At 28.1% G+C, this 26,038-nt stretch overlaps 1 protein-coding gene across 2 annotated transcripts in view; it reads left to right on the top strand.

Annotated features, from left to right (window-relative positions):
* Positions 1–6,727: 6,727 nt before the first annotated feature.
* The window catches only part of LOC119616231 (homeotic protein Sex combs reduced), a 50,569-nt gene continuing 31,258 nt past the window's right edge, over positions 6,728–26,038 (top strand). For both annotated transcript variants that reach the window (XM_037972559.1, XM_037972558.1), the window contains exons 1-2: positions 6,728–8,598; positions 20,304–21,262. In XM_037972559.1, coding sequence (XP_037828487.1) covers positions 20,401–21,262 — 862 coding nt within the window. In that variant the 5' untranslated portion in view covers positions 6,728–8,598; positions 20,304–20,400. The remainder of the gene's footprint in view (positions 8,599–20,303; positions 21,263–26,038) is intronic.

Below are 26,038 nucleotides of genomic sequence, written 5' to 3'. Positions count from 1 at the left end.
GTAAGTCGAAAGCTCTTAATTTAGCTAAATTATAGAACTTGCAAATGTTAATTAATAGTCTGACCGAAGGGAAAATACACAAATGGTGAGATTGGACCCGGTACTAATGGCCGGGAAAAATCAAAGCTGAACTTAAAGCGTTTTTTATTAAAGCTTGATGAATTGTGTTGTTAATTATCATCAATACTTTCTAGTTAAAGATATTTCGAGGCTTCTTAGATTTTGAGAGTTGCACTAGATTCCAGGCTAGAATCTTATAGAGCTAAGTTTCCCAGCAACATAGTGGCATAAAGAATATTTGGAACCTTCCGATCATTAGCAAATCATATTTATATGCTAACAATTTAATTTTACAATAACATCTTTAAATTCATTTAAAGCATCCTGCGAAGATTTAAAACCACATTTGGTATTTTAGTGCAATTTTTCGAAAATCTATTTTCCAAACATGTACAAAATCATCATAAAAATGAAAACACGTATAAAATTTCATTTTTTCTTTTGTACTGTAATACCAAAGTTAAACCACAACAACGCATTTCCAATCTCGCTGAGAAAAACAAACTAAAAAAACATTGAAAAAGCTCAAAAAATACAAAAAGCCAATAAAAATTAAAATGGATACGTTTATAAAATAATAATGATGATGTTGATGATATGAACGGCTGATGGGTGATGGTAGGAAGACTGTAACAATGATGATTTAACGCAACAACATCACTATTGAATACAAATCACAATCAGAAATTGTTACAATGTCAGGCCACTAATCTGCCATTTGGACCAAAAAATGGCAAAGTTTTTTCCTGCTCTCCTTAAAGAAAAAACTTAAGGATGCTGTAAACAGAATATGGTGGCATTAGAAAACAGCATTTTAATAAAACGGATGTGTTGTATAGAACGACAAGAGAAAATGAAAATCACGAAATTGGTTTCCCTACAAAACGGAACCCAACATCAGCAGCAGCATTGCAAGATTTAAAGGGACAACATATCACAGCCACAAACAGACATCAAAACATATAAAAGCACACATTTGCAGTGACACTGGCTGAAACAACAACTACCTGTTTACGTAGATTCCTTTTTTCCTCATTTCTTCTGAATGTAAATCATGGAAAATAAAAAAAATCATATATATTTTTTATTTACAACTACAGCGAGTAAAATAAACGGTATATCGTTGCGATTCATTTGCTCCTTTTTTGCCAACAATAGAGTAGAGATACATTACACTTTAACACCCCAAAACATCAATCTTTCATTCATACTACCACTGGAGGCGGAGTCTTTCTGCATGAAGCAGAGTAGAAGGAGCAAAAGAGCCAGCATTATATTCGAATAGTTTCATTTCATTTACTCGTCAACATAACCGGCAAAATGATTTACAGTTTTCGAATTTGAGATTCTCATTATTTGCACTCTCTTTTATTATTTTTGGGGGGGACAAAACAAGTGCCGCTAAGTTTAATGCTCAACTTTTTTCATTGCTTTAAGTTAAACCGGCTTTTGTTCGTTTAGTAAAAATAAGCGTTGAAATTTTTTTCGAAAGTAAATCTTTGGAATAAACGTGTGCGAATACGCTTAACGACGGTAAACATTTTAGCGTGTGCAAATGTAGCGATTTTTATTATACGGTCACTTTTAATACTATTAATAAAACGGATAATCAATTAAATGTACCGTAAAAATTAGTACTTAAAATAAGAAGGAAATAAAATACATAAATTAAAAGAATATTAAAGTGAAAATATGTTTCTATTAATAAATTAAATAATTATAAATATTATCAGAAATAACTAAAAACCTGTGAAAAAATTTTAAATCTACAGACTTTGAAATAAAAAATATAAAAAATTAAATAAATTTTGTTGAGGTAATCGCATATTTTAAGTTTGTGTTCCTGTAGCTTTTCTACTAAACAATTTAAGCCAAATGCCATTTTTTAATAATTGACAAAAATTTCGAAGGATTTCTTTATCTTTATGGTACTAAATATAATTTATGGAGGTTTTCGAATTGTAATCTTGTCATTACAAATTTTTCCAAACGAACTATGGATTACTAAGAGCAAATATACTTAAAAGTTCGTGTTTTATATTCCGTAATGTAATTCTAATTTTTCCTGCGCCGTCATGCAGTAAAGGAAAATAAGATATCTTTAAATTTTCTAGAAATGAAATTTATTTTTTAATAACGTATTGCAAACAGTTTCAAATATCTTAAAACATTTTTTTTTTTGTTTTTTTTGGAATTCTTAAAAATGCATTCCACTTTTATCAAGTTTCAAAATGTGTTCTACAAAAAATAGATTTATTTTGGTCACATTTCATTTTGCGGAACATAAGGAATATTTTTGCTAATATCGCATTTACACTACAGCGAAATCTTGTAGATTAGATTAAAAATTTTGCTCAAAATTTAGATCGTTTACACTTCACTTTTTTGATATTGGCTAGATTTAATTTTAAAAATAGTGAAAAATATAAAATATTTATTAGTATTTTACTTATTGTACATAATTCGGCATTTAAATATCACGTTATATTTTACCTGCAAAACATTCATGTTTTTCGATTTGTAGGAAATTTTCTTGTAAAATTAGTTTATTTCCATTTTTTGCTTCAATTGTCATTGAAGCGTCGTATTTTTTAGTACTATTTGGCAAACAACAGAGTTGCATTTCTATTTTTAATAGATTTTGAGTAGATTTTGCCGAAATCTACTAATGAAATAGAGTTTGTTTTGTATGGGAAATCTAGTAAAAATCCACTGGATTTGCTCAAAATCTCATAAGTCCTAGATTTCGCTGTAGTGTAAATGGGGTATAAGTCTTAAATACATTTTATGTCGGTAATACATAAATATATTATGTTTAATATCGAATATCGGGCCCGTTCTGCGCTCCTTTTCATGGCAAATGTTTGATGGTAAAACAAAAACCGTACAAAGTATTCACTGAATGTATTATCTTCCGATGGTCAGAAACTCAGTTCTCTGGATATAATTCTCCTAAGATATTTGGATTTAAGTTCGGCAAAAATCTGGCAATGGCAAACAAAGTGCTCCACAGTTTCACTGTTCATGCTCTACATCCAACTGAATCCGCACGTACCATCATACTAACCTTAGAGTTGCTCATTTTGAGGAGGTTTCTCCTTCTGCTTTCGTTAGAGTCCCCCATAGAATCTTTGTGGTTCTACCCACCGAGAAACATATTAATCTCTACAATCTGAATCTGGTTTAATTTAACAGATCCCTCGATTTGTTTAAAAATTACACTAAACAACACTGAAAGTGCCCTTTAAATAAAAATATCTGATTCCTATGTGTTTCCACCCGCTTAGTTTAAAAATTGTTATGTTAGCTCTAGTTTCCGATATATTGTGGTTTTTGTAGAAAAGTTATTTAAGACATTATTTAGTATTTTTACTTAATTTCTCAGAACCGTACCAATATTTATTAAGTTGTTTAACAAGATGGTAATCGACACAAAATTATATACATTAGAATATAATCAAGATGACAGTTATTTTAGGATACCTTGATGTCCTGCATCGAAGTTGAAAATTGTAAAATTTTTCATCCTTATAATTTTAGACAACAATTTTGTCCCAAAAAATTAAAAGAATAATGAAAACTTACGACATACAACTATACAACGTTACGCGCCGATCGTGAATTGTTTAATATTTCGGATTCATGAGTATGTAAAAATAACAAAGAAAAGTTAAATTGAATCCGAAATATTTCACTGCGTTTTAAACGTCTCTCCAATTTGAATTGAAAAATGCTATTATTAGTTTGTGTTGGTAGAATTCAGCCCAAATTATTGTCATAAGGATAAAACAAAACTAGCTCATTTTTCAACTTCCTTGCAGGACACTCTAATTATATTGCAATAACTGCCATCATGATTATACTCTTTAGAAAGATAAGTCTGTTTAGATTCAGTTCCTAAGAGTGTCGTAAATAATGTTTGTACAAAAATCGTAATACAGTACGAACTCGATTTGCTCAACCGAAAAGAAATCGGAGTTGTTGCAATTTGCGAAATGTTGCAATGATCGACCACTAAAATCCCATACAATTTCATATAATTCTTTAACAAAAACAAGCAATTAATTGATGTTTAAGTAATCAATTCATTTATTAATCAATAAAAGAAAAAATAACTGTAAAGTAATATATTTCTTATTAAAATAATTTTCTATTTTCTATCATAAATTTGGCCATGATATACAATTCTGTTTTTTAGGTGCCTATGACTGATCAAATCATTTTAAATTACACTGACTGAAAAACAAAGTTAATGAAAATAGAATAAATCAAAAACATACTTCTAAATGTTTCTTTTGCAATAAAAAAGTTGAAGTTGCACTTATCGCGAGCATTTTTTGTAAAAAGTTGCTATTATAAAGACAGTAATGTTTAAAAATAGGCTGTTGCTCAAATCGGTCAGTTGCAATAATAGGTAGTTGTGCAAATCGAGCCCGCACTGTATCTCAAAAAATAGTGCTAACCTAAAATTTTAATGTCGATTTTTGAACTGAGCGGGTGGAAATACTTAGGAATTAGCTATTTTTATTTAAAAGGTACGCAAAAAGTTCGATTTTGTTGACTTGTGTTATTTTAAAAATAATAATATTTGTGTAGATGTTAACACGCTGTATTCGAATATATTTCTACATAAAACATAACGCTCATTTGTGGCAAAAGTGTGACAAATTAAATTTTGCCAATTCCATTATATTCGGTGTTTATCGTCGCAATCATAAAATTATTAAAACTGAAATATTTTATATTTACCCCCATATTCAGTAAAAGTTTTATAACACAAAATTTCTTTACAAAATTTGATTTATAAACCTTTTATAAAATATGTATATTTTATGAAAAGTTATAAAAACTAGTTCCATTAATTTATGTGTACAATGAAAATTTGCTACATTATTAAGCTTTAAAAATAATGATTTTTGGATAGTTTAAATGAATTCAAAATCGAATAATTTAGAAAACAAATATAAAGTTAATGTTGCCAGACTTAGCTAGTTTTTTTTTTTACCAAAATGATTTAAAAACAAACCACTCAAAGTTAAAATTTTAAAATAAGTGAATATATTTTTATTCTTGATTTTTTAATTAAAAAAAAAACCTATAAAAATTAAGATTTTATATCCAGGATTTTTTGATATTTTTAAAGAAATTATATTGCAAAGTCGCAAAATATTAATATTTTTTAACACTCTAGAGTCCAGACTTGAATCCACTGTGTACAGATTAGTTAAATTATACATACATATGTGTGTATGTTTCCGTCTATTGCGTCTTATTAGCATAATAAATGTTAAAATGTTCTAACAGAATTAAACCAGTCATTTCGCAAAAGAGCACAAGTCCTATTTTAATGTCATTTTATTTGTTGGAGAATTTTATATCTGTTCCCTGTGCCGCAAATATGTTTTTATAGCTATAGGAAATACACATAAGTTGTTTTGAAATGGATACGAGTCATAATAAAGTTTTGTGAAATTTGTTTTATTAAACAGCTAAATTTACAAAATAATAATGACTAAACACTCAGTTTTGCAACTATATTTATGAACGCTTGCTTGGCAAGTGACCAATCTATGATCAAAACTATTAAAATAGTTATAGCGCTTAAAAACGCCAATATTGCATCATTTCAAATTCTGTGCATAAAGAAAATTGAGATATAAAAAATCCCCATGTACTATATTAAACTTTTAAAAATTTTGACATACAAATACCACTTATTGAAAAATATTTTTAACTTAAGTACATTTTCTTGTAAGTGAAAAATAGTTTGAAATATTTTATCGTTTGTATAATAAAATGTCATAGATCATTTTCACAACTTCTTTGAAGCACTTAAACGGTAAACAAAGTAAATATTTCTCTAATAAACAAGGACTTGGCATAATTTTTGGTTTTTCTAATAGAGCAGCAGCCTACAGTCGAAAATAAGATGTTATTTTTACTTTAAACATGTTTGACAAATTTATTAGAAATCGAAATATCTAACATTGAAAACAAGAGAGTAAATTAATTTCGAAAATGCGAAAAACAATGTTCATTGATAATAAGATCACAAAATAGAAAACACACAGACAGTGTACGTGTGACAATATTCGAAAATTGTCTCTCTTTTTTCGAATAAACTCTTCATTTACAAGAGAACACCTAACAAATTCGAATATCACAAACAAGTTTTTCTCATTTTAAAAACAAACTCACATGTACGCATATACACACATACGTTCACTCACTTAAACGGGAAATAGCTCCCATATTCGAAATTCAAGAAACGGAAGAAACAAAAAGAAAAACAAAAGTAAACAATATAAATGGCCACCCCTTTATTGCTGTTAGAGCGAATGAGACAGCAATAGGGTGAGTGATGGTCTTATTGGTTTTTAGCTGTCTTTGTTTGTTTCATATTCAATGTATTGTTTTTTACGCTTGCTGGCTAAAAAGAAGACTAATGTTTATTCTCTCTTGCCAATAAAGAAGTCTTACAAAAACAACAACAAGGGGAAAATTATAAAAAAAGCTTAATGTACATTTAATAGGGAGCTCTTTTTTCTCACAATATGATTGTGTGTGTGTGTTTACTTGGTTGGTGTTGTTGTTGTTTGTTTAGTTTTTTTATTATTGATGCTCTGATATTTTTGATTTGAATTATAACCAAGTAGTCAAAGTGAAACATTGGCGCTTTGAGCACGTATACGCGGGTAAAAGAAAGTTACAAAAATAAAGAAAATACATTAATTTAACAAAAACAATAATTTATTATATTTAAAAGAGAAAAAACAACAAGTACAACAAACTAAAGTTATTAATTATTAAATAAAATTTGGATTTTGATAAAAAAGCGTCAACAATAACAAAACATTTATTTAAATTTAGTTTGTTGACAAACTAAAAAAATATATAATTAAACAAAAAGTGAGTGCAATATTTGTATTATTTATACTGAATATATGAATTCACCAGCCAGCCATTCAGTCAGTCAGTCTTTTTATAAAAATAAAATCATGTTGATGTATGGTTTGCAAAGTGTTTTAGTGGTTTATTGATGGCGATTAAAATGAATTTTCTCGCTGATGAATGATCGCAAATTTAGCATGAAATTTATGTCGATGATTTATTATTAAAATAAAAGAAAAAAAAAAAAACAAAATAAAAAAGTTTAACAGAAAATTAAAAATTTCAAACAACAACAATTATAATAACAACTGAAAGTGTTAATAAATTGTATTCCTTTTAATTGTGTGTCAAATAAACAAAATGAAAAAATAATCATAAATAAATTTTAACATAAATACAACAAAAAGAAACAAGTGCAATATAAATGAAAATTTGGCGTTTAACAGAATAATTTATCTTTAACACAAACAGGTAAAACGGATTAAAATTTGCCAAAATACATGAACCGGAAGAACAATATATAGATGCCCTAAAAGTCAAGGATTAACACAGCAAATCAAGTGCAAAATAAGTTGTACACAAAAAGGGATCATTTTTAAAAATTATTATCATTATTATTTCAAATTGTTATTAACAATAACACATGTTAGTTAGTTAGAGTGTGTGTGAGAGTTTGAATTTAAATCTCTACAACAAAACACCTTTACCAGCAACAACAACAACCATAGTAATTATAACAAAAAGTGTAAAACTTGTCAACATTGTTATTATTTGACAAAATTTATGGCCTTTTTTGACTTTTTCGCTACAACACTTTTAAACATACTCTCATTCTCTCTACCGTACAACTAAACAACAACAATTGTTAACATAAATGAAATCTACTAAACCTTCAACAAACACACACAACGAATGATCAAATAAAACCTTAAATTAAAAACTCTTTTTAACTCTATGATACACAGTGTTAAATACAACAATTATTTCAAATACAAATACAAAGAGACCAAGAACAAGATCTCTAGCAGAGGAAAAACATCCTGCATGATCGTTGAAAAAGCATTGAATTGAATTGCAGCAAACATCATCTGTTCTTGTTCTAGTTGGTGTGTCTGCATGATCATCACAACACAACATTCTTTCTCTTACACACAACGACGGCAATTTTTATCTACTGATCATCGGTTTTTCCAAACGAATTTATTTCATCATTTCATTCGTACGTTGTTTTCCCTCCACAACACCGGCTTTTAAAAACTCACATTTAAATTGGTAGCAGTTAAACGAAAAATAGAAAATTTGATATCAAAATGTTTATCGGAAAAATTACAACCTGCTGCCGTCGTTAAAACATTATGTGTTGGTTGAATTATTATTATGTTTCTCTTGTGGTATTTTCACAATTTGATTTATGACTCTCAGACTTGTTATTAAAAAGACTAAATAAAAGAGCGTTTAAAAATATACAATTTTAAAAATACAGTGTTTAAAATATACAGTTTAATATTGTAAAAAAATTAAAAAAAACATAAAGTGAAAAAAAATAAATAAGTTAACATTACTTTAATAAAAAAAAACTATTGACAAATTTGACTTTTGAGAAAGTTTCCTTTGGATTATTTTAAACAACGGAATTAATAAATTTTGGTAAGTTAAATTTTAGCATTCAGTTTAAAGTTTGAATAAACTTATAAATTAATTTTAATCTAATTATATACATTAAAGTCCCTGGCAATTTTAAGATTTGCGTTACGAAGAAATGTGTTGTTGTAAATATTAAAATTACAACAAAGCAGACAAATTTGATTCAGTTTCCTAATTTCTAGGAACTTCTTTTACGAATACCTCTCCAACCATGACTATTAATGTACTAAATACGAGAAAAACATGAAACATTTTTGTTTCATTAAAAATCTTGATCTTAGTACAATATGTTAAATAAAATTTCTCCAATCTTTTCGAAATAGGTCTCAAAAATTCCGTAATTTTGAGCTTACAGCGAGAAAAATAATTAATTTTTTTATAGAGTATTTCTGGTCCGCAAAACCACTTTTAGTGCATTATAAGGTTCATAATAATCTAAAAAATGCTGAAATGGATCAAACCAAATGTCATACTAATTTTTAAATATTTTTCTGTATAAGCTAAAATTTACGACAAATACCTAGAAAATGCTTACTAGTTCCACTACCATGTACTCCTTCTTCCTTCTACAAAGACGTTCTCTGTAAGCGTTACGGAATCGACACTCGTTCTATGAAACGGTTTTATAACCAGTTATATGAATGATTTTGGTTAGAATTTTATTGCCCTCTGAAATAGTTCTAAAGAAGATTTACATAACCACTTACTTACCAACTGCATTACTTAGAAGTACTCTAGTAATGACTTTCTTTTAATATGATTTATTTTCGCCTTTGTCATTTTGTTTTTACATTTAATTTAATTGCGTGTTAAGAATTGTATTTTACAAAAAAGAAAACAAAATTAAATTTGAATGTGAAAACCATTATTTGACGCGCAATAAAATAGCTAAGCAGTGCCGCAGTGAGTAGAACATTTGACTAACAAACCGAAGTCCCTGGTTCGTATTCTCGCTGGCTCTTTTTATTATTAAAAAACAAAACAACTTCTTTGTAAGAGAAATTGCAACTACTTCTTTAATTCCCTATTTGTAAGCGAGCGTGGAAGTATTTGCCTCCAAAAATGCTAACGAAGAAGTAGTGAAGATAGGTTTTATTAGCTTTTTACCTAATTACTTTTCAATGTAAGTTTTTCCTGGGTAGTGCCAAAGAACGATTCTTTAAAATTTTTTGGAAGTATTTAAAATCGCTACAATAATCCACAGAACGAATTCCAGAAGTAATTGAACATAAACCTTTTGGTAGTAGTAAATGGTTTATGTTTAATAATCTTAAATGGCCCTGTCTGAACCCGTTCTAAAAGAAATTAAAATTGTTTCATAAGTAGAAAAATATTTATTATTAAAATTTTTTAATAAATAATAAATATGTAACTTAATAAATTTGCAACATTCTTATTTTCACAAAGAGTTAGTTCTCTTGATGAGTTTTTCATTTAAATTAAAAGGAATGATCGTCCAAAGACAACAATTTTAAATACTGATATTGAAATGCAAAAAAAAAAATAATAACAATAATTTCGGTTATTTTTGTTTGAAAAGGAAACTTATGCATTTGTTACTAAAACTAATTTAACAAATTTAACAAAAAAAAAAAAAAAAACAAAAAGAATGAAATAGAAATAATGATGACATGTCTACAAAGCACAAGTTTTGTTTCTTTTATACGTTTTGAGGGCTTTTTTTCATAAATATTTTTAGTTGTAAACAGACAAAATATATATTTTTGACAGTTAAAATAAATGTAGGCCGGCACTTATTGTACAACATGAATGAATGAGTTTTTTTCTTGTATTTTGTTGTGTCGTTAAGAAAACTGACTTAAAAGACACATTTACACACACTCTCTAGTTACAAAATATGAAATATGAATGAATAAATGAAATGAATGTATTAAAACGCCATTTTAAACGAAAAAAAAACAACAAGGTTCAAAAAGCCAAAAAATGCTAGTAAATGAAATGTTTGCGTGTCATTTTCCCTTGATTTCGCTGTTCCACTTCAACAAAAATGTGAAAAGAATGAGACCCTGCAGTAAATAGAAGTTTTTTTTTTTTTGTTTCATTTGATTTATAAAGTTTATAAATTTGAAATCATGAAACCATTTTCAAACATTTCATTAAATACTATTCGTAAGTGTTTCATTTTTGTAACAAATATTAAAATTATAAATTTTAACAATTTAGTTGAAAGCCTATACTAAGAACATGAAATATTTGATGCTTTTATGACAGAAAGGTACTTATAATTTTACAAAGATACATACATATGTATGTCTAATAAATAATTTATTTGTAATCAGGTATTCGACAAAATTAATTATTATTCTAGCCAACAATAATTTAAAAAAGATAATAAAATCACAATTTTGTAGTAACATTCGGCAATTTTCGAGAATATTCTGAGAATTTTATTGTAATTTGATACTAAACATGTAAGTGTTGCATACTTTTAGGCATATGTGAAAATGATAAAGAAAGAATATCGAACTCAGAATTTGAAATGAAAAAATTCTTTTCAAACTAAAATAAACTAAATTTAGTTGTTTATTATCATTAGTATTATTATTTTTTAATTTAAGCCTTTATAAAGAAAATCCTTATTGCCTTAGAAGTAAATATAACATTATTTCACTTATATTGTTAAGGAATATTTACATATTCCTGAAAAATATCCTTCTTTAACAATTGTGGGACAATTATCACCCCAGGCATTAAATTAGGAAACAAAAATACAAAACTAAAATAACCGACCATATTGACTTTTATGAAAAGGATACCGCTTTCATGCAGACCCAGTTTAACATTTGTTGTACCTACATTATGCAATAGTTTTGACAGTCTTACACATACATACTCACAGATATTTAGTCCTTCTTCCTTTTGTTGTTTTTAGTTCTATATTTTATTTTTATAAAGAAAGTGAAAACTGACAATCCACTTAAAGTTCGCAGGCCTAACTCAACCTTTATCAAGTGTTTTTTAATCCCTTTTTTTAGTTTTGAACAAAAACTAAAGAAAAAGCAGCAACTAAAAACCCATTTTAAAATCCCTTAAAGGTCTTGACGTAATATGTATAAGCTATTTACCCAAACACACATCATGTACGCAGCGAGTTAAACCAACCATATTTAGTTAATTTACTTAGTTTAGTTAGTCAGTTCGTCAGTTAGTTACGCACACATGTGTTTTTGTTTTTACCGTTTTAGGGAGTTTTCAACAAATTTTATTCAAATTTTCATTGTTGAACAACTCCCTTTGGAAGATTCCAACTGGTCGTCTGAGTTCATATTGGCTACCTAAACATTTCATGAACCAATTCTTTGAGCTCTTGCAGTGACGTAGAACTGGCGTATTTAAAATTAGTTTTAGTAGATCGCTTGAAATCTACATATTAAAAGAAAAACAGTAGATTGTTTTTATTGTTGTTTTATTGAAACCTAAATTACGTTTTTAATTCATTTAAAAAAATTTGTTGAATTTTATTTTTACCAGAGGCTAAAAACAGCATGAGTTCCTGAAAAGAATCGACTAAATAAATTTTGTATTTATTTACAACAGCGTATACATAGTACGAAAAGGGAAAGAAAACGTAATCTTTGTATAGCTTTTAAGAACCAAAGAATGTAAAGTGTTAAACACGCCAATAGTTATAATAATTGGTTTGAGGAGAAGTAATGTCTACTTAGCTTTTTATGAGAAAAAGTTGGTGTTTTTGGGTTGGTCAACTTTTAAAGTCAATACCCTATTACATTTTTATGTTTATAGAAAAAATATATTTAAATAAACTTGGAAATTTTTATTATCTTTTAGTAATTAAACAATTTTGCGTTTTTTACAGCATATACATAAGTTGACAACACTGTTTTCTTAATTCTGTTATTGTTGGTCAATTGTTACAACCATAAAAAACGAAAAAAAAAAACAAATAAATTATAGTACGTCCCACTAGTTTTAGTCTGGCAATACGAATACAAATCAACGCCATACCACGTTTTCTTTTAGATTTTTTTTTTTTATTTTTTAACATTTCTGTTTAGGAATTGATTTGGTTTTTTTTACTAAATTAAAATCAAGTTATTCTAGTTTCTTGGCTTTTGTCTCATATTATTTTCAATATTTTCTTTGTTTAATAAAAATATTCTGTTTTTTTTTTTGTTCTGTTTCTCTTTCTCTGACGTTTTGTTCTTTATTATTAATTTGATTTCTGAATATAAATTCTATGGATCTTTAATTATAAACAATGCAAAGAATTAACAATACACACAAAAAATGCCAACAAATGAAAGGGGGTTTAACGAAACAAAATAAAAAACATGGTTGCATTTATTTTAATGAAGTGAAAATTCTTTCCATTTGATAAGAGACACGCAATTTTTTTTTATATTTTATTATTATATTATTTCGATTGTTTTATTAAATTGGGAGGTGGTTTCTTTCATTTCACTAATTTATGTTTATTTAAATGTTTCTTTTATTTTCAGTTGATTAAAATGTTGATAAATACGTGCTTAAATATAAGTTTAAGTAAGTAGTGGCACGTTTTAGGTGGGCCAAAAACTTGAGCTGAGTAGTTACATATATGTTAATGGGAATAAAGATTTACAAACTTACAATTAAGGCAATGTTTACCAATTGACCCCCGTATTCACAAAGACTTAATAATGATATTGATGGTTTAATATAGGAATACTTAGTAAACCTTTTTACAATTTGAAATACAGAGGAAATTATTTTAAGACATAGAGCAGAATGGAATGCATTTTCCGAAGCAGCTAAAGTTCCTTTTTTAATAATGCTAACGTTAATACACTCATAAATCACTTCAATCTTTCTTTAAATCAAAATAACAGTAGCTCTTCCGAAAATCATCACAGTTCTACTTACACAATTAACACTCTCTTTAAATCCAAAGTTGATATTTCCAATAGTTTTTGGGTAAAAAACAGGGAAAACAAATACAAAAATATTAAATGTCATAAATCATCATGTATATGAATGGAAGAAACTCTCCTAAAAGCAGCATGAGTGACCTCGTCTTCAAAATAAATAAACAAAACGGAAAAAAAGTATAAAGTAAAACCGCAAAATTACACAAGAAATTGAACAAAACAAACAAACAAAAGCAATACAACTAAAACTACCAATAGTAATTATTATTTTCATAACTAATTATTACATAACAAGCCCACTTAGAAAAAACAAACAAAAAATATGAAAAAAGGACAGAACATGTACAAAACAGTCATAAATATCATGCAAAAGGAGAAAAATGGGCCAAAAACAATGAAAACCGTACAACAACAATAATAACAGGACAGAAAAAAAACGAAAATTATGAGAACCATTTCGTTTTACAAAATTATGATGACATATTGAAGAGCTACAAAAGAATGAAGACTAACAACTACAAATACATACAATAACATCAAACAATTAAATACAATCTTTTTTGTTGTCTTTTATATTTATGACTATTTTTATGAGGTGCTTACAATAACAACAACATCATTTTTATGAGTTTTTAATGGGGTTTACAATTCACACACTCTCTTACATATACGCCGTTTGCTTTGGTGTAGGGAGAGAGACAAAAATAGAAGTGATTTGTATAATTTTAGTTGATTGCAGTTGCGCGTGCGCAAATATCTTAAAAATTCATAATTTTGTCATACTAGTTTCTTAATGTGTTTATTGTTTTCCATGAGGTTTTCATATTTTTTTTTTGACTGCGTATGATTTAGGTTTCGTTTCTTGGTTTGTAAACGCCCTTGTTGACAATAAATATTGGAAAAATTATGATTTATGTAGGTTTAATATTTTGTTGTTTTGAAATTTTTTTAAGGGTGGATTATGAGATTATGACAGGCTAGAAATAGAAATATGAAAAATATATATTAATGGCCGAATATTTTCAAAATGAAGTTGAGGTATTTTTGAAAACCCTTAAATTGGAAATTTTTAAATGAAACAAATAAAAATCGGGCATGGCCGATGGGACTTTATATAGGGGATAGGGTCAAATGAGGCGAAAATCGGCAGTATCATTAAGACTTATATAATACTAAGTTTTGCCGATTTTTGAAGCGATATAAGAACATTTAACATGTTTATGAGCTCAAAAGCCCTATTCGGGGGCTACGCTTGTATGGGGGCTATACTAAAAGAAGAGTATGCATCAAATTTCATTCAATTAACTTGAAAATTGCGACATGTAGAGTGTGCACAAGTTTTACATGGACACAAGGATGGACAGACAGACGGACATAGCTAAATCGACTCAGAAAGTGATTCTGATCCGATTGGTATACTTTAAGGTTGGTGTAGAACCAATATATTTTTTTAACCTTCCATCTAAAGTGGTGTAGAGCACAAAAATTGATTTAATTAAATTCCCTATTTACTGAAGGAATATCTCTATAAATATATTCTTATCAAAAATATTTCTATAAATATGTGCAAAGTGAAGATTTCTAATGGGTTAATGTTTGAAACTTAATTACCCATCAAAAACTTACTAATGTCTTGAACTTATACAGCAACTTACATTTCTATAACTACATACCGTCCGCATTACTTTTAAGTACTCTAATAATGACTTATGTGGTAAGTAATTGTCATTAATGTCATCACCGTGTTGAAATAATGAGTTCAAAAATATTGTTTTATAGCTTTTTGATTCATTACATTTCAATGTTATTTTTTGCAGGGTATAAATCGGACCATGATCAATATTTTTTCTTTGTCCCATTACTTTCGAATTTCAATGCCAACGATTTAGACCGCAATCAATTAATGTGTCTCTGAAAACCTATCTATAAATTATATTTAGTCAAATTATCAGAAAATCTAAACAATAATGTAAAGCTTTTCAAATTATCATTCGTTATTGGTGGTGAACCACACACAAAATACTCACGAATGATCGACAAACTAAAATCATAAATTTTTCTTAGCATTTAAATTTTCAATAAACTGCCATAAATTATAAAAATACAATAACAAGAGAAAAGTTTTAAAATATCAAAAAAACTGCTAAATTATTTTAAATACACAATATACAAATGACATGCAGTTCAATTGGTGTTAATTAAATCCACAAAAATTTGAAACAAACCCCCCAAAAAATACTATTCGTAACAAAGTAAATAAACAAGAATAAAAGCAAAAGAGTAGAAAAATCATTGAAGCATTTCATTATTTGAGAAGCAACATCTCGGCGGCAGCAGCAGCAGCAGTAACTAGAAGAAATTCTATGCTCGATCGCTTATTTTATTTTTTGCTTTAAAATTTTGACTAGTTTGGCAGTTGTCATGATCGTGTGTTAGAAAATTTTCACTGTCTGGCGTTTAAATGTTAAAGAATATGCTGTTGATGGTGAAGATGATGACGTCGCTGGCGATGATGCTGAATGCTAAGATGTGGTGTCTTCTAAAGAAAGGCCATAAATTATAGACATTTTTCTGTGCTCGACAATGTGACATTTAGGCACAACTAACGCGCCAAGTGTGTGTCTGTTTGACTGTAAAGAAGAGAGAGTTTGTTGGGCTGGCGTATTTGTTTGTTTCTTTAAATTGTTTGCCAACAACAATAAAAACAAAAATTCAAAAAATTTTATTTCTATTAAATAAGAAACCTATTGTTGTTGTCAATTTTTTGTAGAGGGTTTATTTGTTAAAATTTCAATTGTATGCTCAGTTTTTGTTTTTGTTATTTTTTTCTTCAAAATGTTGACTTTGACTCCGTTGATAATTAAACCGCAAAGCGAATTTTTTAGTTTTTTTTTCTCCCCTTTAATTTCTTTTAAAATTTTTAAATAGTTTGTATAAATAATTTTAGGCCTTTAATTGAATGTAAAGTAAGGTCAGGTATATTTGATCATAACTTTTGTTTATTTTGAGTTTATGGGAATTTAATTGTTTTAAAATAATATTCCATACAATTGAGTTGTGTGTCATCTTAAAGATATAAATCAAATAAAATCGACATTTGAAATGGGTTAAGTTAATAGGATAAATTAAAGGAAGAACTAAATATATGTATATTAAAGATGAAGGAAATGCATGTTTGAAAAGAAATTTAATAGAACCTTTTAAGTGGATGAACTAGCAAATAAAAAAGATGAAGATTTTCTTTATAAATTAAAGATTTTCTTTATAAATCAAAGGTTAGCGAACTCAAAATCTCAAAGGAATCTGTGAAAAATTATATGAAAATTCAAATTTTAAGACCGATAAGTTTAAGATCAAAATATTATTGGTTAAAATAGGAGATTATTTAAAATCCTTTACTTTTAGATCTTTGACTTTTTGAAATTGTTCTTCAATTTTTCGTAATAATTCTTTAAAACAAAAAATTCCTTAAAACTAAAAATTACTAGCACGTGACTATGGAGAAATTCTCCAAAAATTACCCTGTTTTCTTTTAAAATTAAAACGCTTTTAATTTAACTTATAAGGCAAGAAATCATTGTATATAATTTAATTTAAAAATCAAATTTAAAAGATAATTTTCAACTTTAAAACAACCTTTAAATAGTATGTATTATGTAGTTATACATAACAGCCAATTCCAGCGTTTATGACCTTAAAACAATGAACTGAAAAAAATGTGGCTAACAAAAATTTAAGAATATTTTTAAATTCACACACATTTTCATGCCCATTGCTGTTATGTAATTGTAGTGTATAGTGCAAATATGGCCAGGTCAAGAAACCCTTTCCATAATATCAGTACAATAACAAAACTAACGTGTTCTTCTCTTTAAACGTCTTTTATACTCGACCAATCGTGTAGAAAAGCAGCAATATGTTGTGTTATTTTCTTTGCCATGTTTTCTATAGCGTGTTTGTTATTGATTTTTTATGAGCCAATTTTACTTCTTAACAAAAAGAGTTACTCCTTTGAACAATATTTGCAGCAAGTTTGCTTAAGCTGGCTTTACACTGTAGGATTTTACGTAAGATTTTTCGTATGAAAAATAAAAAAAATCTATTAGTATGTCAAAAATGAGAATAAAATTATGAATATGATTATTATATTTTTGCGTTTACACTATTGGTACAAAACAATAACAAAGCAAAATGAAGAGAGCTCCCTTTCCTTGCTCTAATGAGACCTGTTTTTTTTTTACTTAATGTCTGGTAGTTTCATTACTATTATTAGTTTAAGACTATTCCATCCATACTCTAAAACAAAAAATTTTGACAGTTCATGTTACTTGTGTGATAGTGTAAACTGAGCTTTACGCGGTTTAATAACAAACTACAAATATACGTAATCCTTTCGATCATAACAGAAGTAAATTTTCATATTTGGGGGCTTTTTATTAGTTATTATTAAGAGATTGAGAAGAGATATTTCAAATAATAAGGAACAAAAAACGTACATATAAAAAGCGGAAATTAAAGATTTTGTCAAAAAGATGGGATGTTATAATGTGAAGAAATTTTTTCAGTTAGCAAACTATAAAACTACGTAAGATTTATGCTTAAGGGTCCAACTGTCTCACTGGTTCAAAATTATGGATTTCACGTGCGCAAATAACAAGCTAAAATTGTTGATATTGTATCCATAAAAGAACCCCAACCTTTAGTATGCTCGAATTTGTGCTTCAAGTAGAGTAGTCGATCTAAATGAACTTGAAGGCATTTCAGTTAAAGAAATACGAAACAATTTGTTTTTTTTTGTTGCTGTTACTGTTGTTTTCTTTATTTACTCGTATATTTTTTTGTTACATATTTTTTTGCTTTTGCTTTATTTTAACTTTTACAATGTCGAACATTTTTTACATGCCTTCAAGTTAATAAGTTTTCATGTTGTACTTGTGCTGACTGCTTCAAAGAAACGTTACTGCAAGGTTTCATCGTAGATCGTCTAAATTGCAAGAGTTGGGTGTCTGCTGTTGGTAGCACGAGTTGGCCAACAAACATTTATATTTATGTATGTATCTACACATTTACATTTAAATATATACTGACTAAACAATGTTGTAGATATTTATAAAGTTTTGTATAGGAAATAATAGATTTAAAACAATTTTATTATAAGATTTATTATAACAGTTTAGAAATTAACAACCTAATGTATATTTTTATACTAAACATTTTCAATTTATAGAATATTTTATTCTTTAATTATTACATACTTATTTGTGAAATACAAATGGTTTTTTATTCTATTCAAACTTTGCACAATGGTTCCGTTTATTACATTTTGTTATCAAAACTTTTTTCGGTTTTCAGAGTTCGGTGAACCTGAACTTTTTGTTATAAAACATGCATTTATGTCCCGAATATGAACATCATGTTGATTTTTGGAAGAGTGTCTTTAATGTAGAATTGGGTCAATTCTATACTAAACTCTTCTGAAATCAAGAGGGTGATAAATTTCCTATAACAAACCATTTTGTTAAATTTTTCTTAATATATTGATTTTTTATTTTCTGTAATAGGGTAAGTGGGCAAGGTCTATTAAGGGCCGATTCTTCTGAAATTTTGGTTCATAAAAAAATATTTATGTATAATTTCATAACTCTACTTGTATTTTTAAAACACGTCATTTTCTAAAGCTCACCATACATGGGGCTATGTTCAAATGTGGATCGATTTTGTCCATATTCAATACCAACAACAAATTTTCTGAAACTTAAACTTTCATGGTCTATACTTAAGAATTACTTAATACCCATAATTATGAGATTTCAATTAAAAAAAACCTAATATTCAGAGTAAGAGGGGATCTCAAAAAAAAAATTAAAGTAAAATAATCATTTCCCTACAAATTTTAAAATGTATCATAAACATAAGGTGATGGAATTTAAAATATTCCTTAGAAAATATATCAAACATCTAAATTCTCTCTAATATTCATCTCCCTAATATACATTGTACATATTATGTATGTGTGTACATATACATACGTAGATATGAATATAAACGTAGCATGAGCATGTTCAACCATCAATGTAAAGAAATGTTTTTTTTTTATATAATTTTAGTGCAAGTACTACCCACTTTTCTATATTACATGCTAAACTTTTTCTGAAGACTAAATATAATTATGTCCTTTACCGGTTCTCTTTTGTAACACAAATAGTCAGATATAAACAGAAGTTATAAAGAATCAAATCTTAAAATCCAGAGGTTATTTTGTTTTTATTACTTGAAATTCAGTCTCTCGAAAGTTTTATTTTTGTAGACTGCATACCTTTAATTAGCTGCTTTCACTAAAAGCTTAAAATGTACAAAGGGAAGTTTACAATTTACCCTGCTATTAACATAAAAATTATGTTTGACTTGTACTCCTTTTTTGTCGACCATATTATCAGTTCAATTTAAAACACTTGAGGGCTCTTTAGAGGAAAAAAAAAGAAACGCTGATTTTTTTCTTTTCCACTTTGCACAATTGACCATTGTTTTCTTATTACTAAGAGAATTTATTTTCTTTTTATATAAAATGGAATTTCCATATGATTTGATCAAAACCAAAAATAATTCGGCATGAAAATTATTGTGTAAACATGAACATTATTGAAATTGCTCAAATTGCAAAAACGTTATAATCATATTCAACCACTTTACTTAAGGTATTTTTTTTTTAAGTTTATCAGATATTTTATGTTCTTTTTATTTTTAAAACTTAAAACGTTTATAGCACAGTAACCAGCATATAACATGATATTTTTAATTTTTTTGCTTTCTTTTTTTTAGATTTTATAAGGGCTGGTGTTTTTAAAACCAGCTTTTGTGTAGAAACCTTGAGGCTAAACTTTTAGCCCAATTAATCCTTATCAAAATACCGGCCATCATGGATCCTGATTGTTTCGCCATGTCCTCATATCAATTTGTCAACTCGCTGGCATCATGCTATCCCCAACAAATGAATGCACAACAAAATCATCCGGGCAATCCCAGTGGTGCCGCTAATACACCCAACAGTAATGGTGGACCAGGAGCGGGTAGTACGGGTAGTGCCAATTCTGGTGCTGCCACTCCCGGCAATGATTATTTTCCTGCTGCCGCTGCTTATGCTCCCAACTTGTATCCAAACACACCTCAGGCTCATTACGCTAATCAGGCTGCTTACAGTTTAGGCGCGGGAGGTGGCGGTGGTACTGGTGCCCAAACAAATCCTCCAGAAATGGTGGACTACACTCAGCTACAGCCACAACGTCTCCTCATGCAACAACAACAGCAGCAGCAACACAATGCCCATGCGTCAGCGGCGGCCCAGCATGCAGTTAGTCAACAGCAGCAACAACAACAGCAGTTAGGACAACAACACCCGCAACAGCAGCAATCAAATATTAGTTGTAAATACGCCAATGATCCCTCAACACCCACCGGCAACAACAATACCACCAGCAATAACAATAACAATCAATCATTGGCCAGTCCCCAAGATCTATCGACACGTGATATTTCCCCCAAACTATCGCCTTCATCGGTGGTGGAAAGTGTGGCCCGATCACTGAACAAGGGCGTGTTGGGTGTGAATCTCAATAATAATCATGCGAATAGTGTGAATGTACCGATGCACAGTCCCGGTGAGGGTGATTCCGATTCGGAAAGTGATAGTGGCAATGAGGCGGGCAGTAGTCAAAACAGTGGTGGCAAGAAAAATCCTCCACAAATATATCCCTGGATGAAGAGAGTACATCTTGGTCAAAGTAAGTAAACTAAATTAATAATAAGATTATTATTAAGTTTAAGATTATGTAGGAGTAAAACACTAGAACACAATCTTGGCAAAAGGGTTTAGCGAAGATTTTCCTAACTACTAAATATTGTTTGCATTGACAACATTTCAAATGAGTTTACATTTAGAAAATAAACAAAACAACCCATTTTTCATTACCATAACTAAAAATGTTCATATCACTACTGATACCAGATTGTCTGCGATTCAAATTGCCCAAATTTTTACACCTTTTTAAACAAATAATAAAAAAATGGTTTATGATTAAAGGGTGAGTGTATGGGAGTTTATTTACTTATATATTAAAGGAGTACTTATTTCAACACAGTAACTTGTCAAAACAAATAAACAATTCCAAAAATGTTCCATCTATTCCATCCGATGATATCTATACCACAATGAATGAATTTTCTTCAAAGAGTTCATGCTGCGTGAAAATGATCGGTGCGAATAACAAAATTACTCTTCTGGTACGTATTTACTCACTTGCTGTACGAACTCCCACCAACTAGTCTGACGATGATGATCATACACTTTCTCTCACACGCACATACCTATAGGGATTCCAAATATAGAATATTTTTAATATAAATAATAAAAAAATGATCTTTCTTTGCTTTGAATATATTTTGTAGCTGTGAGTCTACGTTTTAGAGAAATTGGGAAAAAAGTAATGTATGGGAAAAACCTGCATGAATCGTAAAATATAAATAATGACTAACAATTTTTCTTGGGTGTCAAAGTTTTGGGGTGCACAAGAATAACAACAAATTCAAGAACGTGAAAAAGAAGGCAGAAAATAAAATTGTTCTCTGCTTTGGGTCTTTAAATTAAACGCCAAAAACTGAAAATTGATAAAGGCGAGAACTTATGACCTATTGACAGACAAACTCACGATTTATGTTTAATTTTATTTATTTTTTTTTAATTTTTTTGAGCACTTCTGGTTTCTCTAACAATCTCAACAAATTAAAATAAAATTAACCTGAAAAATTATTTCAAGTTTTATTTCTTTTTTTTGCTAAAAAAAAGTAAAACAAAACATGTAAACAATTTTGTACTTTTACAAAACAAAGCAGTTGTACTAAAAATGATTTACGTGATTTTTTAAATCAGATATTAATAGATCTGAAATATTAAAACAACAACAACAAAAAACTGCATTCATTACATGTTGCTGCTGCTTGTTTTTATTATTATTGTATGTACATTTGATTGTTTATTTGTTATTGTTGCTGCTGCTGTTGCACTAATGGGAAAATAATTATTATAAACAACAACAACAATAATATTAATATTATTTGTTGTTGTTGTTTTACAGTCACCTCAACTAAATAAACTGCAAATTTACGTGCAAAACGTTACGTATAATAAAATAACAACAACAACAGCAGCAGCAGAAGTCGAAAAAAAGAAAATATTTTATTACCAACTTGTGGCAGGCCCGCAGCAGCCAAATCAACTAAACCTCATCATGCAACATGTACGAAAACTTTTGACTAGATCCATACAGCTGTTGTGTTTAAAACTAAATGGCTTTTTAGACTTTTTTTGTTTGGGAATTTTATTTTGATTTTGTTGTTATTGTCGTCATTTCTCTGTCTTCTACTAAGTAATAGACAGTAGTTTCTTGTTGTGGTAATTTGCTCTCACTACATAAAATTTCATTGTTGCATTTTATTTTCATTTATTTTGTTTGACGTTGGCAGACGATGATCATCATCATTATCATTAACGCTGTCGAGGGAGAGAGCTTTAAAAGAGTGTAGTTATTTAAAAAATATGTTTATTTTTGGTGATTTTTTGAGGAGACATTGCTCCTTAAAAGTTGAATAGTTTGAGTACTTCTTCATAGCCCTTTATAGCCTTTGTTTTCCCATACGAATTCTTACTTTTCAACCTCTGCTAGAAAAAATCAAACAAACAAACATGTTTTATTGTGCTCAACGAATTATGATAGAATGTAATTAAATCTTGTTGATGCATTAACTTGATTTTTTTTTTGGTGTCTCTCTCACTATTTTGCTAGTATTTTACTAGCAAAACAGACATTAATCATACGTATACTACATATAAAAATTGTTAAAATCTAATTAATTTCGTACAACTATTTGACTTTAATATGATTTTAATTATTATAATTATTTTGCAACGTAAAAAAGAACTTTACAATAATACATTTTTGTACAAACAAAATGAAACCTGTTTCAGTGCAAACACTAGCTACTAAGTGACAAATAATCGATAAGCAGTTATCGCCAATTTATCACCACTTGCTCAAGCTCAAACAAAGTACAATCAATTAAAAATAAAGTTGCCCCAAAGACGTTTTATTTATTATTCATATGTATAAATTATAATTTAAAATTTATTTTTAAAGTTATCGAACTTTAGTTAATTGTGATGCCCTTAGGCTAGTGTAATATGTATGAATATTTCATGGATTCCAACATTTTTTTTAAACAAATTACTAAAGCGAAACAAGTTTTGAATTAAATTTTAAACTGAGAAATTTTGCAATATAAAGAAAGGTTTATAATTTATAAATACAATATTTCGTTTTTATTAAAAATTTAAAATATTTTAACTATATTTTAATAAAAAAGCAAATAATATGTCATTTAAAAAATGCAAAAATTCAGTGGATATAAATTTAACCAAAGATTATTTTCAGTGTAATTTTCAAAAATTCACCTGATCTAGAGAGCAAAAGAAATGTTACTTCATTCATTAAAATGATGTGTTTTTGTGGCCAGTGGACAAGTTTAATAAGCGTTTGACATTTTTACTTAGATATTAGAAAAAAAAAATAATTAAGAAAATAAAAAAATTTGCATATACAACCACAACTAGTGGGTGATATATAAAAATAAAAAAATTCATATAATTTTGGAGAGAAGCCAAATATAATTACATAAATTATAAATAAAATCAACACAAAGAATTCATTAAATTGAAATTTATTTTAATTAAATATTCATTTATTAACAGAATGAAAATTCAAAATATATTTGGTTGTTTTATGTTTAAGAAATTAAATGAAATGCAAATTATTTACTAAGAATTTTATAAACACAAATTTGTGATATTTTTTTTTGTGCCAGCCATACACAGGTTGAACAAGTTCTGATATTTTAGACAACATGACTAAAACAACCCAAGTAACTACAATAAAACTAAAGTTTAAACCATAATTATTTAAGGTGATCATACTGAACAAACACTTTCGGAAAGCAACCACCACCATTATCATCAATTTTAACTCTTTTTTCTTCATACAACAATGGCGTTTTTGTTTAACAAAAAGCTAAAGAAGTTATACATACATATAAGACACCAAAATTTTTTATAAAGTACCAGAAGAGTACTTTACCCATCATCTTGGGCTTCGTCTTTTAAATTATGATTATGAGATGAAAATGGTTTTGTAAACTTGACGTGATTATATGCAATAAATAGAGCATTTTATGCATGTTTTCTTCGTGTTTTTCTCGTTGTTTTTGTTTTAAGGCCAGACTGTTTACTTGCTTCTTTTAACTTCAACATAAATGGCTGCAACAAATACCTTGTCTTGGCTGTGTTTTTGTACCTTTTTCTGACACAAGTTAGAACATGAAGCTAACATGAGCTTTTTTGAAACTGCTACCAATTGCAATTAGCATAATTGTTTAACATCATGTTGCTTGTTGCTCTTCTCCCTTTTTTTTTTTTGCTACAGACATTCTGACAAAACCTTTTTGTCGTCGAACTTGTGCCCCAAACATGTTGGCCATGTTTAATATATGAAAAAAAGAACAAGCAATACTAATTTAACCCTTGTAAGAGGTCGAAATAATTTTCTTAAAATTTAAATTGAAAATTTTTTCATTCAAAATAGATTTATAATCTAAATGTAATAATTTTTTCAAAATCAAATTATTGAAATTTATTGAATAGTTTTCGCTAGTTTATGACAAGTTATAAAGTTCTTTCTTTATTAAAATGTAGTGATCAGCAAACCAAACACTTTATAACATCAAAAAATTTACTCATTCTTAATTTTATAAATATCTGTTCTAGATTTATATGTTTAGATATGTTTCATTGTTTTTGAGAACTGTCAAATGTGTCAATTTCATAAAATTCTAAATATTTGTAGATTGCTTTCTCTTTGATCTGTTGGAGAAAATGATGAAGTTGATATAACTCTTTCTAAAAGTTAAATAAAACAAACTTGATGAACCTTTAGTATTCAACAACATAAAGTAATTATATTAATTGTTAATCAAAAGCATATTACGTTCAGTATACAAAATTAAAATAACAATTTTCAATTTAATATATGAACAACGAGAAAAAGCAAGTTATTTTCTTGGATACAACTGCCTGTTAGATATAATTATCGGAACAAGTTTATAAAACAGAAAAAACAAAGTTAAGTGTTAAACCTTATAAATATGAAACCATTTAATGAAGTTTTGAAATAATTATGTTTCCCTTCTCGAAAGACAAGTGGCAGTTTATAGTATTTTAATGCGAAAAACCAACATTTTCGTTTTTTTTTATCATCATCTTCACCATTGACCAACCATCATCATCATTATTATGATAATTACTGAATCAACAAGTTGCTTTTATTAAACAATTTATTATGAACTTTATTTTGCCATTATCTATACTGCAAAGGATCGTTAAATACAACACATTAGATGTGGCCCATGGTAGTGTGATCGACTGAAGAAAAAAAGTTATTCTTTTTTTGGGTAAA

This window comes from Lucilia sericata, unplaced genomic scaffold (genome assembly GCF_015586225.1).
Source record: "Lucilia sericata isolate MDLA Ls3-8-SP2 unplaced genomic scaffold, ASM1558622v1 Contig000062F_arrow, whole genome shotgun sequence".
Classification (NCBI taxonomy): Eukaryota; Metazoa; Arthropoda; class Insecta; order Diptera; family Calliphoridae; genus Lucilia; species Lucilia sericata.
This window is presented reverse-complemented; position numbering and strand designations above follow the sequence as displayed.